The 19,412-nt window shown below is 40.6% G+C and overlaps 1 protein-coding gene across 15 annotated transcripts in view; it reads left to right on the top strand.

Moving 5' to 3' along the window:
• Positions 1–19,412, top strand: part of fat1a (FAT atypical cadherin 1a) — a 117,321-nt gene that overhangs the window by 42,879 nt on the left and 55,030 nt on the right. For all 15 annotated transcript variants that reach the window (XR_001573322.3, XR_008563865.2, XR_008563866.2 and 12 more), the window contains exon 4: positions 9,907–9,968. Coding sequence is in view for 9 of the 15 variants with exons in the window: in XM_015963864.3 (XP_015819350.1) it covers positions 9,907–9,968 (62 nt within the window). In the remaining 6 variants the exon portion in view is untranslated. The remainder of the gene's footprint in view (positions 1–9,906; positions 9,969–19,412) is intronic.

Here is a 19,412-nt window from a genome sequence, read left to right as displayed (position 1 = left end):
CTCCAGTCTGTCTCAACTTCACGTGGGTGGTCTTGTTTCCCAAGGTAGTCCCATCTCCAAACTAGAGTTATTTTTGTTGGAAGTGACTATGTGAATTTTCTGACCAAATAAGGTTTCATCGTTTAAGCTTCCTCCAAAATAAAACCCATGGAGTGTCTTTACTCTTATACAGGAACAGAAAAAAGAAAAGATAAAAAAACGGTGGTATGCCCATATGGTTTTTGTTTTGTCTGCATGCATGAAAGGATGTGCTTACTCAGGCTGATAAGAAGTCTTTTATGTTAAAAAGGAAAACCACTATGAATTCATTTTTATACATCTTCCAACAGAGGAGTCATAAATAACAGTTTTGAAACACGAGCAGATCTCACACAATAAAGAAAACTCATTGTATGATGTCACAGACACACCCCGTTTTCTGTCTCTGTGTACCCAACAAACTCCTTACAATCACTGCACAATTTTTAAAACTCAATTATTTGATGAAGTGCACTTAAACAATGTATTATTTTCTCATTGCATACAGATTTTCATAAAAGCTGACAGTAAACCGTTAATGCATCGCTTATTTAGTAGTGAGATAAGGTTCTCCTACCCCACCGATAGATAACAGATTATTTAATAATGCTTATGGTGACATTTGATGTTAGGCAGCAGCTCTTTACAGTGAAATTTTGATATGTCTTTTATTTTTTATGACTGTCAGTGGAGCTCAGTTAACAAAAAAGCGGGAAATACACAGAGGCAGAAGGATGAGACACATTCATGCATATCAAAGCGTGTTAAAATTTTTATCACTGGGATATCACTGCCGCTTGCATCATGTAGAGCTAAGACGAGTTTGAAAAGAGAAAACTTTGTTGAATTCGTGCTTGAAAGTTTAGATTTTTACTCGTAGCTTTTTCGAAAATTTGGCGAAGACATAAAACGAGATTTATTTACTTAAATCAGTGGTGTGAAACTGCTCAAAATAGCCTTGCATCTCTTTGCATTTTAAACTCAATACAACACCGCTCACCACATATTACACGTTTGTGAAAATGTTTTAATTTACAGCATGCAAGGCTCTCTAATTACATGTTCTAAAATGGTATCGAAAGCATAGGCCCCATCTTGGCACGTCTACAGAAGATCTCTAAAGTGGTGGGGCCAAAGGAAAAGATGCTGAGGCCTGTGTTTTTGTGTGTGTTATGAAACTTCATAGGCTTTTCTTCCAGGCTAACAGGATCTATGGTGGGAAATGCTCAGCCCCTAAACAAATACAGAAAAAGACTTAATTTTACGCCTTGGGTGGTGTTGGTTGCCCCCTTTTTCCACGTATTCCCACATTGGTTCTGTAAAGCCCAGGATCAAAAGCTTAGGTCTACTATATTTCTGCCAAATAAACAAGTCTCGGATGTTGCCTGATTTTGTCATTTAAGTGCAAGGCCAGCCTTCCAATCTCGAAGGCACTTTTGCACATCACCTTCTTTTGGAAAGGATTGAAGTGGGTAGAAATAAACCAGGGCAAGCTGCAAAGAGAAAAGATTATTATGCCTGCCAGCAGCATAGGAATTAGGTTTTCAAAATCAGCTCGAGATCATGAAATTTGAATAATACCGTTCAAGTGAAAGAATGAAAAAAGATGAAGCAGTTGTCAGGTTGAGATGGTATCCTACACGGGGACGTGACTACAGTTGTTTTAAGCTCCTCCTCAGCCTTGATTTGGCTGCTAGAGTATCGAATTTCCTGGATAAAGAGCGATAGGCTCTTTGTCAATAGATCACATCAGGATCCAGACATATAAATATATGTATGAGTGTGTGTGTGAAAGGTTAAAGTACAATATTATTTTCATACGCATCACTTGAGACACTCGGCTCGTTCCCCATCCAGTTTTACGTTGTCTCCCTAGAGTTTCCCACCTTTTCTGTGGGAGAGCGAGGCGTGTTCATTACCAGCTGAATCATTTCCTGCCTCCTCCGAAACGCTTCTGCTGTGCTGCAGACTTTAACTAGAGATTTCATGCTGGAACACAAATGTGTTAGGAAAGAGCAACCAGGCAGAACAAGAAGTCAGAACACACACGCTCACGGCACAGGAAGTTTTCCATGCCTGCACCAAGGAAGAACAGCTAGTGCAAAGATTGTACTACATACTCAGTACGTGAACTTTGCAAAAATATTCGTTGACTTTTGAAAGTAGATTATCATAATTTTATGATGAGTAGATTGATGCTTAAAAACTCCACCCTGTCTACGTTTGTGGTCATAAATGACGTAGTTTCAGCTTTTACAGGAGTACTAAACAGGTGGGGCTGTCTGTACAAGATTTATTTTGCAGTAAATTGTTTTGGTGGATCAGCTGAAATGAAGGCAAATTGTCTTGTTTTCACAACTATTGACATGAATCTTTATTAAAGCTAACCAGCTAAATGTTGGTCAATGAGCATTTTTCATTGTTGAAGCCAAAAAAGGGAAGTTTTTCAGTCAGAGATGAAATAAACTTTCAGTACAGGCTTTTTGGTTTAGGACACAAAGCACACACGCTTGCTAGTTTTATCAGTGGTTTACCAACGCCCCAGCTGCTATCACAGGAAGTGAGATAGGAAACAGATACTTCCAACAACTTCCTGATGTTTCCAGTGATTTCAGAGCAAACACTTGTCGCAACTCTCATGTGGATTATTGGTCATAAAAAAGTGGCGATAAAAATTTTCCAAATAATGTGTCTTGGTTGGTTGTGGTTCTGAATAATAACAGCATCATTATCACTAATGCTATCTTGGTCTTATACCAAAGGCTTGGCATTTTCCATAAATTTAGATACCTTTTTATAATCATCACTAGTGGTGAGAAAGCTGAAATCATATAGCCTGGCAACCCATCCTATGTGAAAATATAGTCTGGTCACTCTTTCTCTGTATGCTATGGGATAACAAACAACTCACCTTTATGGATGTCAGTCAATGAGCAGTCCGCCATACTACACCAAAGAAGATGCAAATACATCCATCTGCTCTTGACTCAAAGGAAAGCCCAAGTCAAAATACTCCAAAGTTGATGAAGGCGTTTTAAACAACCTATCGCCATCTAGGGTTTTTACAGTAACATCCTGCCCACCAACAGTGCTGTGCCATCTAAACCAATATAGGACCGATTGGACAGCTACGGACTCGTCGCCATGTTAGTTTTGCTCAGTCGCAACATCTTGCTGTGATTGGCCCACCAAACCAAGAGAGTGCTGTGATTGGACCGCTAAGGATGTCTATCAATAGGACAGTCTGCCATACTTCTTGGAAGAAGCAGGGAAAAAGACTAAATTACAATTTTTTCTAAATAAATAAATTGATTGGCCATCTGCAATAATGGGCGGGGCTGCGGAGGTTCCAATGGAGAATTTTGGGATTGACATGCAAGCAAAATTATTCTGCTTCTATTCTACGCTAGAAATCTTATACTTTGTTTGTCAATGTCAATTTCTTTAAGCACCTTAAACACAGACATGGCTGCACCAAAGAGCTTTACAACAGTGGTCTAGATAATAAAACAAGACAAAGTGGAATAAAAACAAGGGCATCAAACTAAAAACAGCCAACAAAAAAGGAATAAAAATATGATTCTTGGCTTATTCCATATTTCATTCATGTATGCATATTTGAACATGAGTCAAAAGTGTATTTGCACTAAAATAAGTTCCATTCATTGAGTTTTAATTATATTCACACATAGGAACCCTAATCCACCGTAGACTTGTCTGTACCAACATGACTGTCAGTTCAAATTACTGATAAGTCTTGCAGCTGTTAAGGTGCTGAGGTAGTTCAATCCCAGGATGAACACAGATCCTCCTATTTAATACTTTTTATTCATTTTGCAAAGGTCTCATCTATACATGAATAAGTTTAAATTAGCTTGTATATTACTCTGCTTGAGTTGATATGAGACAGAATATTTGTTGTACTACACAGACGTTTCAAGGGAAGCCCCAACATTGCATTCCCTTTCAGTGGAGTCAGTTATCAGTGTGTTTTGTTCAGTTCAGTTAGTAAAGGAGGACAAACTGTTCCTCTCCTAAAGTACCAGCGGCAATCCATGTATGGACTTTATTTGTAATACAACAGTTTTATTTTGTATTACTCCCTTAGCTAATCACTGCAACGGTAAACAAATGTGAACCACACTGACAGTCTTCCGAACTCTTAAATCCCCTTCGGGTCTCAATTTTGAAGCAGTTGTTGAAGTGCTGAGAGTGCCACTGCTTCTTTGCTGTTGCTTTACTCCCAGTCTCAAAACAGCATGGCTGTAATTACTGTCGGCCCAGCTCAGCCCACGCCTGTGAGTGTGTGGAATGTTTGTGTGTGTGTTCTTCTTTGGCCAACTCTGGCTCACTAACCAGTTATTTGACAGTTTCTTAACATTTAGGTAGTACTAGAAAGGTATGCACCATCTCTGACAAACTGTAGTGCCAGCAGAACCCAGGGATCATGTCCAGTGATGATCCAGTGTGGCTAAATGAACGTGTCTTTGTAAATTCTTTCTCTGAAAGGGATATGCGTGTTTGGATGGTAAAATGGAAGGCATGCCCCATAACCACATGGTAAGCGAGCTGGGAACATGTCAAACAAAGTGAAACCAGAATGAAGAACATAATTTCAGGCCACAACAACCCCCTATGTTTTTTGCCAACAGTTTTTAATGAAAACAATCCAATAGTCTTAATGCAGACATTAAAAATGTCGCAGATGTGACTAACTGACACATTTGCACTGCTAAAACCAAGACAATTTCTTGTTAAAAAGCTAAGCTCACTTGGTTTGGAGCAAGACTAAAATTACTTTAAACTAGTTATCAGTTCAGTCCACATACCCAGAGTGGTAAATAATAAAAGCATCTATCACACATCCAGTACAGTAAATACATATGGAGGCATCCTCATTAATTTCCAGCAATGCAGTAACCAATAAGCATTAATGAGCAACAAACTAATCACCTAATTTCACCCCTAAAAGTAAGTCTCCTGGATAATGGAGATATGAGCATCTACAAGCCTGAAAACAAATTAGCATAATACCATCATATAATGACAACCACAGCTGGTGAGAAAATTTGCATTAACTCTGCTATAATTTCATTTCACACCAACAGAAACCACTTTCCTCTTGTGGACATCTGCTATCTGTTCAGGGCAACAATTTATTTTATTTATTTATTTTTTTTACTAAATTAGCCTGTATTGCCCCCATTTGTCAAAAATGTACAATCTAACTTCTTGGATTAAAATAATGCTATTAAATATTTGTGAATCTTTATTTTCTTCTATCACTTCTCAAAAGACTGCCATAATTTACATTTATTACAGTACCTATGAGACTTTGGGAAGGCCACTTATTTTGTAATCCATTAAACATCTCAACCACTCAATGCCCTGCATAACCAAAAGAAAAAACATGGCTAGCTATGAAAAAATTGAATTTATCCAATAAAACACTGAAGCAGAATCTAGAAAAGTTTCAACAAACAAGTGGGATTGATGATGTGTTTTGGTGTGATTAAAGCAGCCATCATTGTTTTATTGTCAGAAACGTAATCTGAAAAACTAGACATGAACAGCTTATACAATAGCTCTTAACGGATAAACAAGCTAACAGCTAAACATGGCAGGGTTGCTGTTACTGTTGTTTTGAAACAAGTAGAATACAGATCAAGGTATTAGTCTAGATGTCGACCTTAAAATCAGCTGCTTGACCAATACAATGCATCTCAAAATGTAAGCTTTTGTGCAGGAAGAAAACAACCTTCAAGGAACTCAAACTCATGGTGCGTTCAAGTTGTCCTCAGAACTTGTTTTTTCGAGATAAGCTAGTCAAAAATGACGCAATGAACTCAGAATTCCGAGCTGCAAGCTCGTAGGTTTCAGAGGACCCCGAGATGTCAAATTTAAAGATGACTGCCCCCAGTGCTACCAGAAAGTAGTTATCGTCTTTATTTTTTTCTCATTTATATGTTCTGCTTTCTTTCTTTTTGCTATTTAACAGCACTGGTAAATTGTTTATTGTTGTTATCAATAGTTACGTTGTTGAAAATTGTAACATTGTCACCAAATTTGACAGTAGTTTATGGCTTTTACTTCTCCTGGCGTTGTTTACATTTGATTTGCAATGTTTTTCTGGTTGTATGTGGCAACTGTCGAAAGGCATGTGTGTCACTATCATTTAGATGCTGAGAATACTTGGTTTTATAATTCTTTTGGTTTAGCACTCAACAACACTGGTGGCATCCATTTTGTCCGAGTTGGAAGCTGGACCGCAAAACGAGCTCGTTACGTCACTTCCTGCTAGGGTTGGGCGATATGGCAAAAATAGAATATCACGATTTTTCCAATATTTTATCACGATTTAGACTTTATCACGATTTTTTATCCATGAATAGCATAACCTCAATTGCGTATTAAAGAAGAGAAACATTGAATAAACAAACATTTATTCATATTAGGGATAATCAACACAGTACTAACATACTTATATTTTAAACTCACACCAGAGATGATAAAAGCCCTGAGAGAAACAATTACAAAAATCAGTTTTTCTCGTTTTTCAAGTAACTTAACATAAATTAAAATCGTAAACTTATTTAAAGTGCAAACATGTCAATTGCAAACGTATTGTGCAAACATTAACTTGTTCAAAATACTATGTAGCCCCCAGTTGCTCATGTAGTGGATAGTTAAGCTCAAATACGGCTCTGATGTGCGGCTGGACCAGAGATCGCTTGTGGTAGCAAAAAACTGCGCATTCTGAATATTTTCTGCAACAAGTCTCTAAATAAAGTAAAATTTTCCAGTGCAGATTGGAGACAACCCATAGAAGCACTGATTTGATCTCATTTCAGAGAAAAATAGAACAGGTTAGATGCACCTAATAAATAAAATTACTAACAAACTCAGGAATCTTTCTTTGCTTCACTGTTCTGGTGCTGAAAATATCACTAATGCGGATCAAAGGAGATACACAGATGAATGCACCTCTTATTATTTGGAGACTACATTTACTGCAGCTGGCAGAGGCGGAGATTGTTTCTATTGATACACGGAGTTTACAGAATCATTTTAAATGTTAATAGAGGAAGACTGCAGGAGGGAGCGGTAAAATACAGGGGGTCCCCAACAAAAACAAGAAACTATGAGTCTGATGAAACCCTCTGGTTTTCCATCAGCCAGTCACGGGGCAGCTCCAGCGACCCAGTGACCGAGCTCAGTCCGGTACCGACACCGGCTCGGCAGAGGGTGAACGAGCCGAGGCGACGTCGTGCTCTGCTTAAGAAGCGGTGTTATTTTCCTGCTTCAGAAGAAGCGTCCAACGTGTTTTCACGCTTTCTCCGAGACATGTCACGTCACTAAGTTGTTAGCGCCGCGCGCTAAGGAAACCCTGCGTTCCTCTTCGGAACGAAAACCTCGTTGTCGCTCAGCCGCGGCGAAGCCATGTTTGTTCGCACACAAATGAAAACAAGCGGGGCACTAATATATTACTATGACTCACTCGGATTGGTTAAGGGTCAAACAAAGGCGTGTCATTCGCCTGGGGTAAGTTCCCTTTTCATTCAGAGGCAGAAATTCAACAGCAGAGCTGTGAATCGTGATAAAACGGTCTCTCAAAAATGACAGACCGTCAGATGTGTGGATCGTAAAACGGTCTAAAATCGTCATATCGCCCAGCCCTACTTCCTGCTCAGAAATTCCGAGTTCCGAGGACAACTGGAACGCACCATCATTCTGAGGGAAAAGATACTAGGTGTTGGAAAACTTTCTGCTGGAAATTCATAGAATTTTATAAAATTCCTACTGAAATAACAGTGTAAACTATCATTTAACCCTGCTGAAAAACAGCATATGTTGTGTTTCGGTGATGGGATGCTGGTGGTTAGATGCTAGACCAGCATCCCATCCTGCACCAAGCTAAACCAGCACCAAAACAGCTATGCTGGGATTTTTTTCAGCTGAGAAGTGAACCTTGATGAAAGTTTTTTTTACACTTGTTTGAAATTTTTGTTAGATTTAAATGTTCTCAGACTGCTGATAAATGTAGCTGTCCTTAGACTGACTTCAGCCTAATTTCCTATTGCAAAAATACTTTTCCAATTACTTTTTATTTTCCTTTGTAATGTGCACATAAGTGTGTACTTTAAACAATTTCTCATCCATATCAAAAGCACTAACTGAAGGAAAACATTTACCTGCCTTAACCAACACAAATTTCCTAAATATGTGTAAGCAGCTTGAGTTTTCAACACTTTTCATAAAAAGCTAAAACTAGCCTAGTTTCCTCCTCCCCAGAATGACTTTTGGGTACACTGAAAATAGTTTTCTTGCTGCACAAAAGGCAACATTTTGTGATTATGGGTTTGGTGAAGCAGCTGATTTGAAGATAAATAATAAAGAAGACATGTAGACTTGCTGAAGCTAATGCTTTGATCTGTATTCTGCTGTGGAATACATGTAAAGAGTTGCCTAACGCAGCACACAGGGGAGCTTAAAAACATTATCATCCATCATCTCCGGCCCTGTTGAAGCACATGAATAATTGGTCAGTGTGGCCTGTTTTGATGTGGCGCAGCAGAATTATTTGTTTTGATGATAACGCTCGCTCGTGTAAGCCACGCTGAGGTTTCAGACTACGCTCAGCACGCCTGAGAATAATCCCCCTTGGACACGCAAAATTTATTTACCCCAATTTGTAATGTCAGTGTTGGGACATCTGTTTTGCTCACTGATTGGTGGGAGAATTTGTAACTGTAGGTAAATGGGCCCGGTTTATTTTATAGTTCTTTTTTACCGTTCATTTTTGCATTTTCTTTAGTGAGAAGAGATGTAAAATATAAAAATGGCTGCAAGTGAGCAAGCATGATCGCCAAAGCATGATCGCCAAGTAGATGAGGAATTGAAGTGGATTTAAAAAAGGAGAGGGAGCAAGGGTGCCTCTTTCATATCCTTCAATCTTAGTACGGGTAGGGTTATTTCTGTGGACCCACAAGTCGTGGCCAGCTATTCCTGATGCAGGCGTATGTGCCATTGATGGGCTTGGGTTTCCGAAGTCCTTTACGTATGCTAATCGGACGCAGTGTGGCTAGCAGAAAAAAACTCTGCTGCGGTTTGAGCTGGCATGCCTACTCTACATTTGAGCATCTACAAAGTTGCAATTACTCTGGGAGTGAGAGCTGAATGCTGCCTATGATGGAGAAATGTAACTGCTGATCCAATCTGGCCTTGTTTGTGAGCGCGGTGTAAAATTGCATTAGCCAGGAACTCACAGACCCCAGCTTGCTTTATTTTTGCTATTATCAGCATTCCCTTTGGTTTTAGTGTCACTTGACATCAATCAGGCTACTTAAAACATTAGAGCAGACAGCAGGATCTTTTCTGGAATGTCTCTGTGTGTACTATAAAGTGCTGATGCCATCCAGTCGTCTATTTATTCAGCTTGTGGAGAAACTAAAAGTAGGGTGTCAAGGCTGCACTGTTGTTGGGGTGCTGTTTGCAAATCTTTGTGATTTTTCGCACATGTCAGACAGCGTGGAGGGCTGTCTGGCAGCGGGGAAGACCACAAGCAAAGTGCTGCCTCAGAACTCGGGTGTTTTTACTCAAGGCTGACAGATGAGATAACCATCAGAGTTCAGACTAGTGTAGCCTACAGCGAGTGATAACACTGAAATAGTTGTACTTTCAGTCAAATATTGCTGCTTTGTTGTGTCTTTCTCATGTCTGATAGCAGTTCATTTAATACAAACGAAATTGTGATTTTCTTCAGAACCTAGACTAAAAAAAAACCCAAACCTAGTTTTTCCATGTTTTGTCCCAAACTCTGTTTGGTTTATGCTTTGCTTGCCTTATCATTTCTGATTGATTTCATTGTGCTTGACTGTCTTCCAACAGGTCTGGTTTCAACCACTTCCAGGAAACTTGACAGGGAGCAGCAGGATGAGCACATACTCGAGGTAAATGCCTAAAACAAGGAGTTCTGATTGCTCACTGTGAATTTCTAAATGTAAAAAAGATCTATAACTAAAGTGAAAAAGAGTTTGTGACGTGTTTATAAGGATCCTAAACGAAAAGGGTTAACATACTCAATGGGAACTAAATTCCAGACGTTTGCCAACTGAAAAGTCTTCACATACATGCAGGAACGTTTATTTGGAATCCTCACTCCTACTGATTTCCGGACAGGGTAGGAGGTAGAGGTGTGTGTGGGGGAGAGCCTGGTGACTGCTCCTTTGTTCTTTCCCAATGTTCCGTCTTGTGGACGGATGGAGCAGGCAGAGACAGGAAACTGCTGTCATACCAACAGGCCAATGTCTAAACTTGTGGGATTTAATTGAGCTCAGCTCCTCTCCCAACAGTCCCCTTCCTCCTTCGCACCACAGAACCACCGTTCATAATAGCTCTTTTAATTGTGTTCCCGGCTCAGACGGGGAGCAGATTGATCACCTTTTAATTATTGTTAGAAATTGCACAGTTCAGTAATCTCTTGGTGACGGTTAGTGCTGCTGCCTTGTACCGTATCATATTTCACACTCTGCTTTTACACCACTACATGCTGATTGCATTACAGGACTGGGAGGGAATGATAGGATTGAGTATTCCCTGTTTTGCCCAAGAAAAACACCTAAATGTTTTGAAATCCTTAAGCTCCGCTACGCAGTGGTTTTCTAGAAGTATAACCCTAACCCTAACCGACCTTCTTCCAGCATGTGAGTAAAAACTATAAATGTCTAAATCTAGGATCAGATTTCACAAAGTGTAGTCTTGATTAAAGGATTTAGTAGGCTTCACACATGCCCGTTCTTCTCTCTCCTTTTAAATTTCAAATCAAACTTATGAACAAATATCCTGATTGAAAGTTTGAAAAGTTTTTAAGGATGATGAGTTTTAGTGAGCAACTACACAAAGGCTTGGAGTTCTTTTTAGACCACTGTAGCTAGTAACGTTTTTGTTAGCTGCTCCTTGAAGATTTGAACCTAAGCAGAATTCACGGAGTGACGGGGTTCTTTAAAACACACAGTTAGGTCTAGCATGGCAGGTCAATAATTGCTGAGGTCTTTCTTTGCTAACGTGTTGTAGGAGAAGAAACAAAAACACGTTGCATTGTGTGGAACCAAGCCCCCACAATGCGGCTCAGAAATTGGTCTCAACCCGGAAGTACCAAAAGTTGCAGTTCCACCCTCATCCACTAGGGGCTGGTGTCAGAAGCGAGCAAATCCTCATTGACTCCCATGTTAAAAATACCAATTTCGCTGCAGAAATAAACATGTTTACAGCCTGGTACCAAAACATGTTTTAGGTTTAAATGATCTGGTTTACACTCATGACAACTCTGAGGGGGGTGAATTTTTTTCTCACTCTTCTGTTTAAGTGTATTAAAAGCCTAAAATTCTGTATAATTAATGAGCATCAGACCCACGTGACCACAGAGCTAGCTCCGTGGACAGGCCTCAGTAGAGCCTCGGTCTGGCCTGGAAACTGTTCCGGGATTTTGAGTCTCTGTGTTTGTGTATTCTTTTTTGGATATTTTTTGTGCAATTGTTGGACAAAATGACTTGCTGTGGCATTAATTGCACTAATAGAGCATCCAAGGAGTCTCCACTTCATTTTTTTCGGTAAGTTAAATCAAATGTATGTATTTTAGGTCACTGCCGCCTTTAAACTAGCTGAGTATATCGAAGTAGCTAGCTAACTATCATTTTAACATGTAGCATGTACTGTTTAACCATGAAATTTAGATGTAAAATACGGTAAAATAATGAATAGGGCATATGTCGATGGGTAAAAAGGTAAAACCCAGTGCATTTAACATAAAAATGGGTTGAAATATGACGGAGCGCTTGGAGGGACACTTCTGTGTTCCATTCTTCCACCCGGTTCTCCCCGGCGGTCAGCCCGGTGCATGTCTGACCGATGCGGCGCCTACTAGCTGCTGCGCGGCTCTCGCACGGGGCTGACTGCTCGTGGAGCTCTCGGACTCGTAGAGAGTCCAAAGTTTGAGAGACGTGGTTCACTTAATTTAGCTAATATCACTCTGCACTGCCTTCGGGCAGTTATTTTTTTTTTTAGCACACAAATATCTATCTGTAAAAAATATCTACAAAGCTAATATTTACATAACAAGTATGATTTGGTTTTGCAATACAGCACTCTGTTTATTTTAGTAAGATTTTTAAACCAAGTAAAGTTAGTAAAGAACACATTTCTATTGGCTGCTAAGAAACTGTTGGACTTAAAACAGGCCTGTTGTAGAAACAACTTGGCATAAATGATTCTTCCTTCCTTTTTTGTCTTAACCAAAGAAATTCCAGTAATTGAGCAAAAACATTTATTTTTTTACATCACATTTTATAAAATAACAGGACACAAAGTGTCGGGACATTTAAAAAATACTTAAAATAATAAAAGGGGCCCAGAGAGCTGCAGAGTGAGTGGAACATTGGGTTGTGAAGGAAGAACAGTTCTCAACAGTGTGATATGAGGGTGTAGAAGGTGAAGCCGGTGCAGGTCCTTCTTCATGTTCACCAGATTCACACTGCTGACCACCCCCATGTCATTGCCGCCACAGTGGATGAGAAGGACATCAGGAGCTGCTCTTCCATGCATGGAGTTGAAAAAGAAGGGGAGAAGGTCTTTCCACCTCAGTCCGCCCCAACCGAACCAGGAGACACGGACGTCAGGGTCTCTGCAGCTCTCTGGGCACCACGCCTCACTCAGCTGTCACCGATGATCCAAATGGCTATGGAGAAAAAATAACAGGTTTTGCCTAGCTGTTTAAACTACAAAACCATACATGAAGTGGTCAAGACAGGTATTTGGAACTTACACTTGCTGCGTTGTGTAGCTGATGTTGGAGACACAGGCTGCCATGGTGACCTTTTAACAGATCTAAGAAAAAAATGTAATAAAAGAATGAAACTTAAAAACTCCCAGACCTCATTTCATGATTGCTAATATATTTTTATTTCTATTACACATACATACTTTTTAACTGTTATTTTCACATGACTGTTATCAGGCTGTCTTGTTCTGGTTCTCATGATAATAATTCCGTGTCTTCCAGTAAGTTATCTTGTGCTTACTTCATCTGTATAATGTCTCTTTACTTTTGGTGAATTGTACTGAGTCCAGAATAAAGGCTAGTTGGCTGTACAAGATACAAACAAGTATTACATTTTGGAAATATATAAAATTTATTTAGCCTGCTAATTTATCTCAAATACTAATAACTACCGTATTTTCCGGACTATAAATCACACTTTTTTTCATAGTCTGGCAGGTCCTGCTACTCCAGAGCGACTTATATAACAAAATTTGTAGGCTACACCGTGCTGCTGCGGGCCGACTCCGACCCAAGAATGAGTTCCCCTGTCCCGCTGGGAGGGTTTCAAACACCACCTTCCTCTGCTGGAGACCGTGGCGCTGCTGCGGCGCATTATTCGGGTATTGTTACCGGTACTTGTCTTGCAATGTGAAACGCTTTGTCTCAGATTTTGTAAGAAAAATAAAAATTCCCCCCAAAATACGACTTATATATGTTTTTTTCTTCTTCATTATACATTTAATGGCTGGTGCGACTCAGGAGCGACTTAATAGTCCTGAAAATACGGTACGTGAAAAATAGTGAAAACTTGCTCAAAGCAAAATATATTTTCATTACGGAAATAACTTATAAACTTACCGATTTAATATTTTTTATTCACAGAAAGGTACTTCTCATGAAAAAGCGCCGCAAACCTCCACCTGAACTCCATGCGGTCGATGGGTGTTCCACAGAGTTAGCTCCGGTTGTAGCTAGGTGGCAACATCCGTTAGCTCGGCTCCCACCTCCGCGTTAGCTTTGGGTTAGCTTCAGGTTAGCTTGTAGCTAGTTTGACCGGTTGTCGTCAGTTGATCCCAGCCTTACAGCCCCACCCTCAGCTCCACCTCTCTTCCCTTTTTTGGAATTGTCTGGGCTGGACGGAACCTGTGACACGGTCAAAATGGCGGTGGTGGCCACCTCCCATTTTAGCACAAAAACTTGTTATTGGAGCCTATAGAGCTCCGGGAGTTGATGTCACTTCTCCCGGCATGCAACAGTTCAAATCGAAACAGCGCCATATTGGCAGGCAGAAGCCGGCAGCTGGACTATTTGTTATTGTCAGAAAACTCAATCAAACGGGAAATATGGTAGATTCCTGTTGTGCCCCAGGATGCAGAACAGACGCGGACGACATAAGGAATGGGCCATCTACAGGATTCCCCAAGATCCAAAGCGCCGCAAACGTTGGATCATTGTAATAAAACGCACTAGTGACCGGGCGAAAATGAAGCTGTGGGATCCCGAGAGTAAAGGTTTTCACTTATGCAGCGACCGCTTCATATCAGGTACTTAAACCAATGTTTCCTCAACTGTGTATGGTGTTTATTTTAAATGCTTTTATTATGATTCTTAGTGGGCTTCCTAAACTTATTTTGGCGTGGCTTTTTCTGTCTTATTACTCATAGCAGCAAGTAAACATCACGTAAAACGTTGCCTCGTGAGTTCTGCGTGCTGCCGTTTCCGTGTTTGATGATGACAGCAATTAACTGGCTAAGCTGTATTTAATTTTTAAGCAATGGTTGATCAATTGTCAGATCACACATAAAAAGCACTTTGGATTTCTATTATCTGTCTCACAGAGACTACTTACGTGTAAATCTGTTATTTGTCCGTCCATCCATCCATTTTCATCCGCGTATCCGGAGTCGGGTTGCGGGGGCAGTAGCGTGACTTCCCTTTCCCCAGCCGCCGGAGCCAGCTCCTCCGGGTAAATCCCAAGGGGTTCCCCGGTCAGGTCCGGTGTTGTGCCGGTAAGAAGCCCGCTCCGACAGCTTCTGGCGTCGGAGCGGGCAGTAGAGTCGAGAGTCCCAGACCTTCTCCCCAGCTCCTCCGGCCGGGGGAACCCGGCCAGGTCCGGTGTTGTGCCGGTAAGAAGTCCGCTCCGACAGCTTCTGGCGTTTTTAAAAAGTATCCCAGGGGCACGGTAAGGGTCGGAGATGTTTAGTCTATTTAATTTCTGACTATATAAAACGATTTCTTCTTTTTTAAAGTGTGAAGTAAACTCAGACGAAGTAAAATCCAAGCGGATCCCGTTCATGTTCATGGTTGCATCCGTGTTTGTTTACCTTTTTTGCATGCCAAAATGGCGTCCACTAACTGAGAGTCACGTGGGGTCCGGAGCTCTATGGAAAGGAGTGGAGCAATTAGGGTGGGAGGGGGGCTGTGTCAGCATTGTTTGTACCAAATGCCAAGAAGAGGGGGCTGTAGAGGGGGAGCACGGGGAACCTTCAGCTTTTACGATGAGACACATGGGGGTTGGTAGCTGTCGTGTGTGTGTGTGTGTGTGTGTGTGTGTGTGTGTGTGTGTGTGTGTGTGTGTGTGTGTGTGTGTGTGTGTGTGTGTGTGTGTGTGTGTGCATAGAGAGAGACAGACCTAAGAACAGTGGGGGAATTTCAGAAAAGGCAAAGCTGCTGCTCTTATTTGGAGTGTGGGCTCCGCGGAAGGATCAGAGGCCGTTATCCATGCTGGGAGGGGGTGGGTAAATAGCAAAAGTGGGACATGCCAGGACATGCCGAGTATTCAGGTCTTGGGTCTGTAGGAAACACATTGTAATGTTAAAGCAGACGTAAATGGGCAGTTCACATCTGCAGCTTGCAGCCAGAGTTTAATCAGGCCTGTGTTCAAATCTGGCACAGTCCACCTTTATTAATGAACCAACCAACACCCAAAAGGGTTAAAAGAGAAGATAATCATTGAAGAATTGTCCAGCCAAATTCTGCCTCACCAAGCCACAGCTGAGAGAGAGTAGGTAAGATAGTTAGATCCTTAGAGGGGGTCCTGACACCATTAGTCCTCCAACCATAGTGCTGTTTAATGGATAAATTACACAGATCATATTAAATAAGAGGAAACTTGTTAAATTAGATTTTTTTTGCACATCAGCATTTGTTGTTGCCATGCAGATTCTAGGTTTCCATTTCTCTGCAACTCCTTCTAAAACAGCCCCCCTGTTTCTTTTGGTCTGAGTATTATTTTGATGAAAATTACTGGCCTAATGGAAAAAGTGTAATATTTATTTGATTAAAATCTTCTTAATGGGACTAAAAAAAAGCCCCGTTTCTGTTTTTACGCGTCATTCCCATGTATTAGTTTAATTACTAGGAGTGTGCGTTTGCCTTACTCCCTGAGTCACACACATGTTGTACTTCTATTTCAATGGTAAATAATTATGTGTTTCGTCTAGGGGTAGGTCTGTGTATCGGTCGGCCGATGTATTGGGACGATATTTATCATTTCTAACACATCAGCATCGGGCCGATATTTGTCCTTAGTAAAGCTGATTTAAAGTCAGGCGCATCCTTGGGCAGCTCGGTGCTGTTGCAGAATTTAATTCAAATCTAATTTTCCTAACATCTGCATATGAACACTCTAAATTAACTTTATTTAGATGTCTGACTTTACTACTGAGCAGTGCACAACGTTAAGACTGAACAGTTCGGTGTTAAAAAACTGATTCAGCTTCCAAACGTTTGAGCATCAGCTGATGTTATTAGTGACATTTTAACATGAAAATAAGGTGGAAAATATTTAGACATTGGCCTTGAATATTGGCCCCCAAAAATCAGCAGTACATATCGACCATTGGCTGACCATACCTCCTATATATTGGCATTGGTTTTGGCAATGGAAACACAAATACTGGTCAACCTCTAGTTTTGAGTATGTCTGTTACATATTTTAGATTTATTTGTATTAGGGCTGTCGCGGTTGAGGAATTCCCCCTGCGGTGATTCAGGGTGGCTTAATATTGCGGTGTGCGATATTATTGCAGCCCTTTTTTATTGCAGTACTATCTAAACATAATGTTTACACATTTAAAAAAGGTTAAAAATTGCCGTGCCTTCTTTAATAACACTTTACTGAATGCAGATCAAAGGGCAGTAACAACACAGATCGCAGTAACGTTTGTTTCTCCGACAGTCGGAGTCCGACTGAACTTAAAAACAACAAAATTCAGGAGGTTAAACTTTTAAATGCAAATTTGGCTGCAGCATCTAACAAATAAGAAACAAGTCCCCATTTTGTTTAGTTGTTTAAAATCAAGCATAAAAAATTACATGTACCGGGCGCGTGCACTATCATTTCACTTTCACACACACGAATGACGGTGCTTTATAGCTCGGTCACGTCCTTGTTACCCACAAGGAAAACCAGCATGTTAACCATAAACGGGTTGAGAGAGGATCTGAGAGGGGTGGCAACATTTGCAGCAACACTGAAAACCCTCTCGGATGGTGCGCTCGTTGCGCTAACGCACACGTACTTGCGTGCGACTCTGGCGAGCAAAGGGAATCTCTCCCGGTTGTTGCTCCACCATGTCAGGGGGTTTTTTTTAGGGTGGATGCATTCCTCCTGCAGGTAGCGAGTGAGCTCCAGCTCGGCTCAAACTCTCTTCAGGACGGTTGCAGAAGCAGTGCTTGTCCGGGACTTCAGCAGGTCTCCGAGCGTTTATTTATTTATTTATTTTTGCCCCTGGTGGCAGCTCTGTCTCGGCCAAGGAATCTGGCTGCGCAGCAGCTGACGTACTGAAAACCAAAGTGCTCCCAAAGGAGCGAAGTAACGTTTCGTTTTGATACCAGTGCAGCCATCCTTCTCAACATGCATCATTGAGTTGAACCAAGTTCAGTAATCACGGTGGCCCATGATGCACCGCGGTGGGTTTCTTCATATTGCAATATTTCATTTTTGCGGTTACCGCGACAGCCCTAATTTGTATGTAAAAAATTGTAAGTGAATTTACTACAAATCAGACATTGCATATGTGATGTCACAGACTTCATGGACTGGCTGGATACCCTAGAAAAATGCTAGGCCCTCTGTTGTCCAGTTGGGGAATTGCTTTGTAACTCTTCCGAGGCAACGGAGAGATCCTAAGGAAAGACATCTCCGCATGTACGCAGCTCCACACTCAATCTGACGAAGAAGTATAAATCAGGCTTTGGGCTCCCTATACTAAAAGCCAGATGAGTTTATTTGGAAACTCGGACCAGACACTTCCAACAGATTCAGTGTTATTGTGAGATGAGATCTTGTTCCATCAGAATGAAGGTGGTAAAACTGCTGCCACGTAGGAGTTTGAATTGCACACACACAAGAAATACGGTAAATAAATTTTAAAAAATCACAACTTTTTCAGTTTTTCATGCAGGATAAACATGAAAATAGTCTTCTAACCCTATTTCCTGCATTCGCTTAACTTGTCCAGTCAAATATGTTAGATACGTAAAATAAGTCAATTACTGGTTTATAAGCTTAATAAAGCAGTTCTGTTCTGAAACAATGATGCTCGCTGCTGCAAATATAAATAAATAACTTACTCCTTTATACACTATTTACATTTTTCATATCATAAGAACAATGGCTCATATGTGTTTCACACAGTAAGTGACGTTAGACACTCCTGAAGCCAATTTGTTTATCGTGAACATTTCCATGACTCTGAGCAGGAAAAGCACAAACATCCTTGGAGAGACGTTTTCATTGAACCTTCGTTGTCAGCTCGTATAATTGATTCAGCTCATGTGAACAGCACGGACAGCTGCAGACGCTGCGAGAAAAGCAAAAACACATTACTTTAGTAATTGGAAGTATGGTACCAAATGGTGTGTACCCGGCCCTGGACTCCTGACTGTTTCTAGGGAAGCACTTAGCAGATGGTTTTAAATGACTGTGACATTTGTTCTACATGTTGTATTTTTCTAGCCTGGCAAGCCAGACTAAATAACTGTATTATTATGTATTCTTTGCAAAGCAATAATTTGGTCTAGTTCACTAGGCTAGTATTTTTCAGCTTGAAGCAAGAAATGCTTGCATGTCCTCTAGTGCCAAAGCATAATCTCCCACTTCAGTTTTTTAGGGGAACTCAATAAAAAATTATAGTTTTTATTTTTTTTCCAGGTCAGCCCGTGGCTCTTAACTTTTTTTTTCATTACATTTCACAGTGCATGCACTCAGCTGTCTAAAGTCACACTGATGCTTTAAGTCATGGAATAAATTAAAAGATGCCTTGAAGGGCAACAAACAACAGTTGGTGTTTTGTATAAAATGAAAGATGTTATTTTTTTCAGTTTGATAATGAAGTAAAAATGATTATTAGGATCATTTAAAGTGGGTTTCTGTGATAAAGGTTATGCACAACTATTATCTTACCTGTTGTATGGACTTAATTTAAAGACCTCAGTTTGGAGAAGCCGATATTTATGATTTGATTAGTATGTTAAAGGCTAACCCTAACTTTACTGGATGCGTAATAATCGCATGACATTTGTGAAGCGTAATCCTCAGCTAAAGGCTGCCATTATAGTTAGGCCTGGAATA

This window comes from Nothobranchius furzeri, chromosome 4 (genome assembly GCF_043380555.1).
Source record: "Nothobranchius furzeri strain GRZ-AD chromosome 4, NfurGRZ-RIMD1, whole genome shotgun sequence".
In the NCBI taxonomy this organism is placed as follows: domain Eukaryota; kingdom Metazoa; phylum Chordata; class Actinopteri; order Cyprinodontiformes; family Nothobranchiidae; genus Nothobranchius; species Nothobranchius furzeri.
Note: the sequence above shows the minus strand (reverse complement) of the source record. Positions and strands in the feature narration are given on the sequence as shown.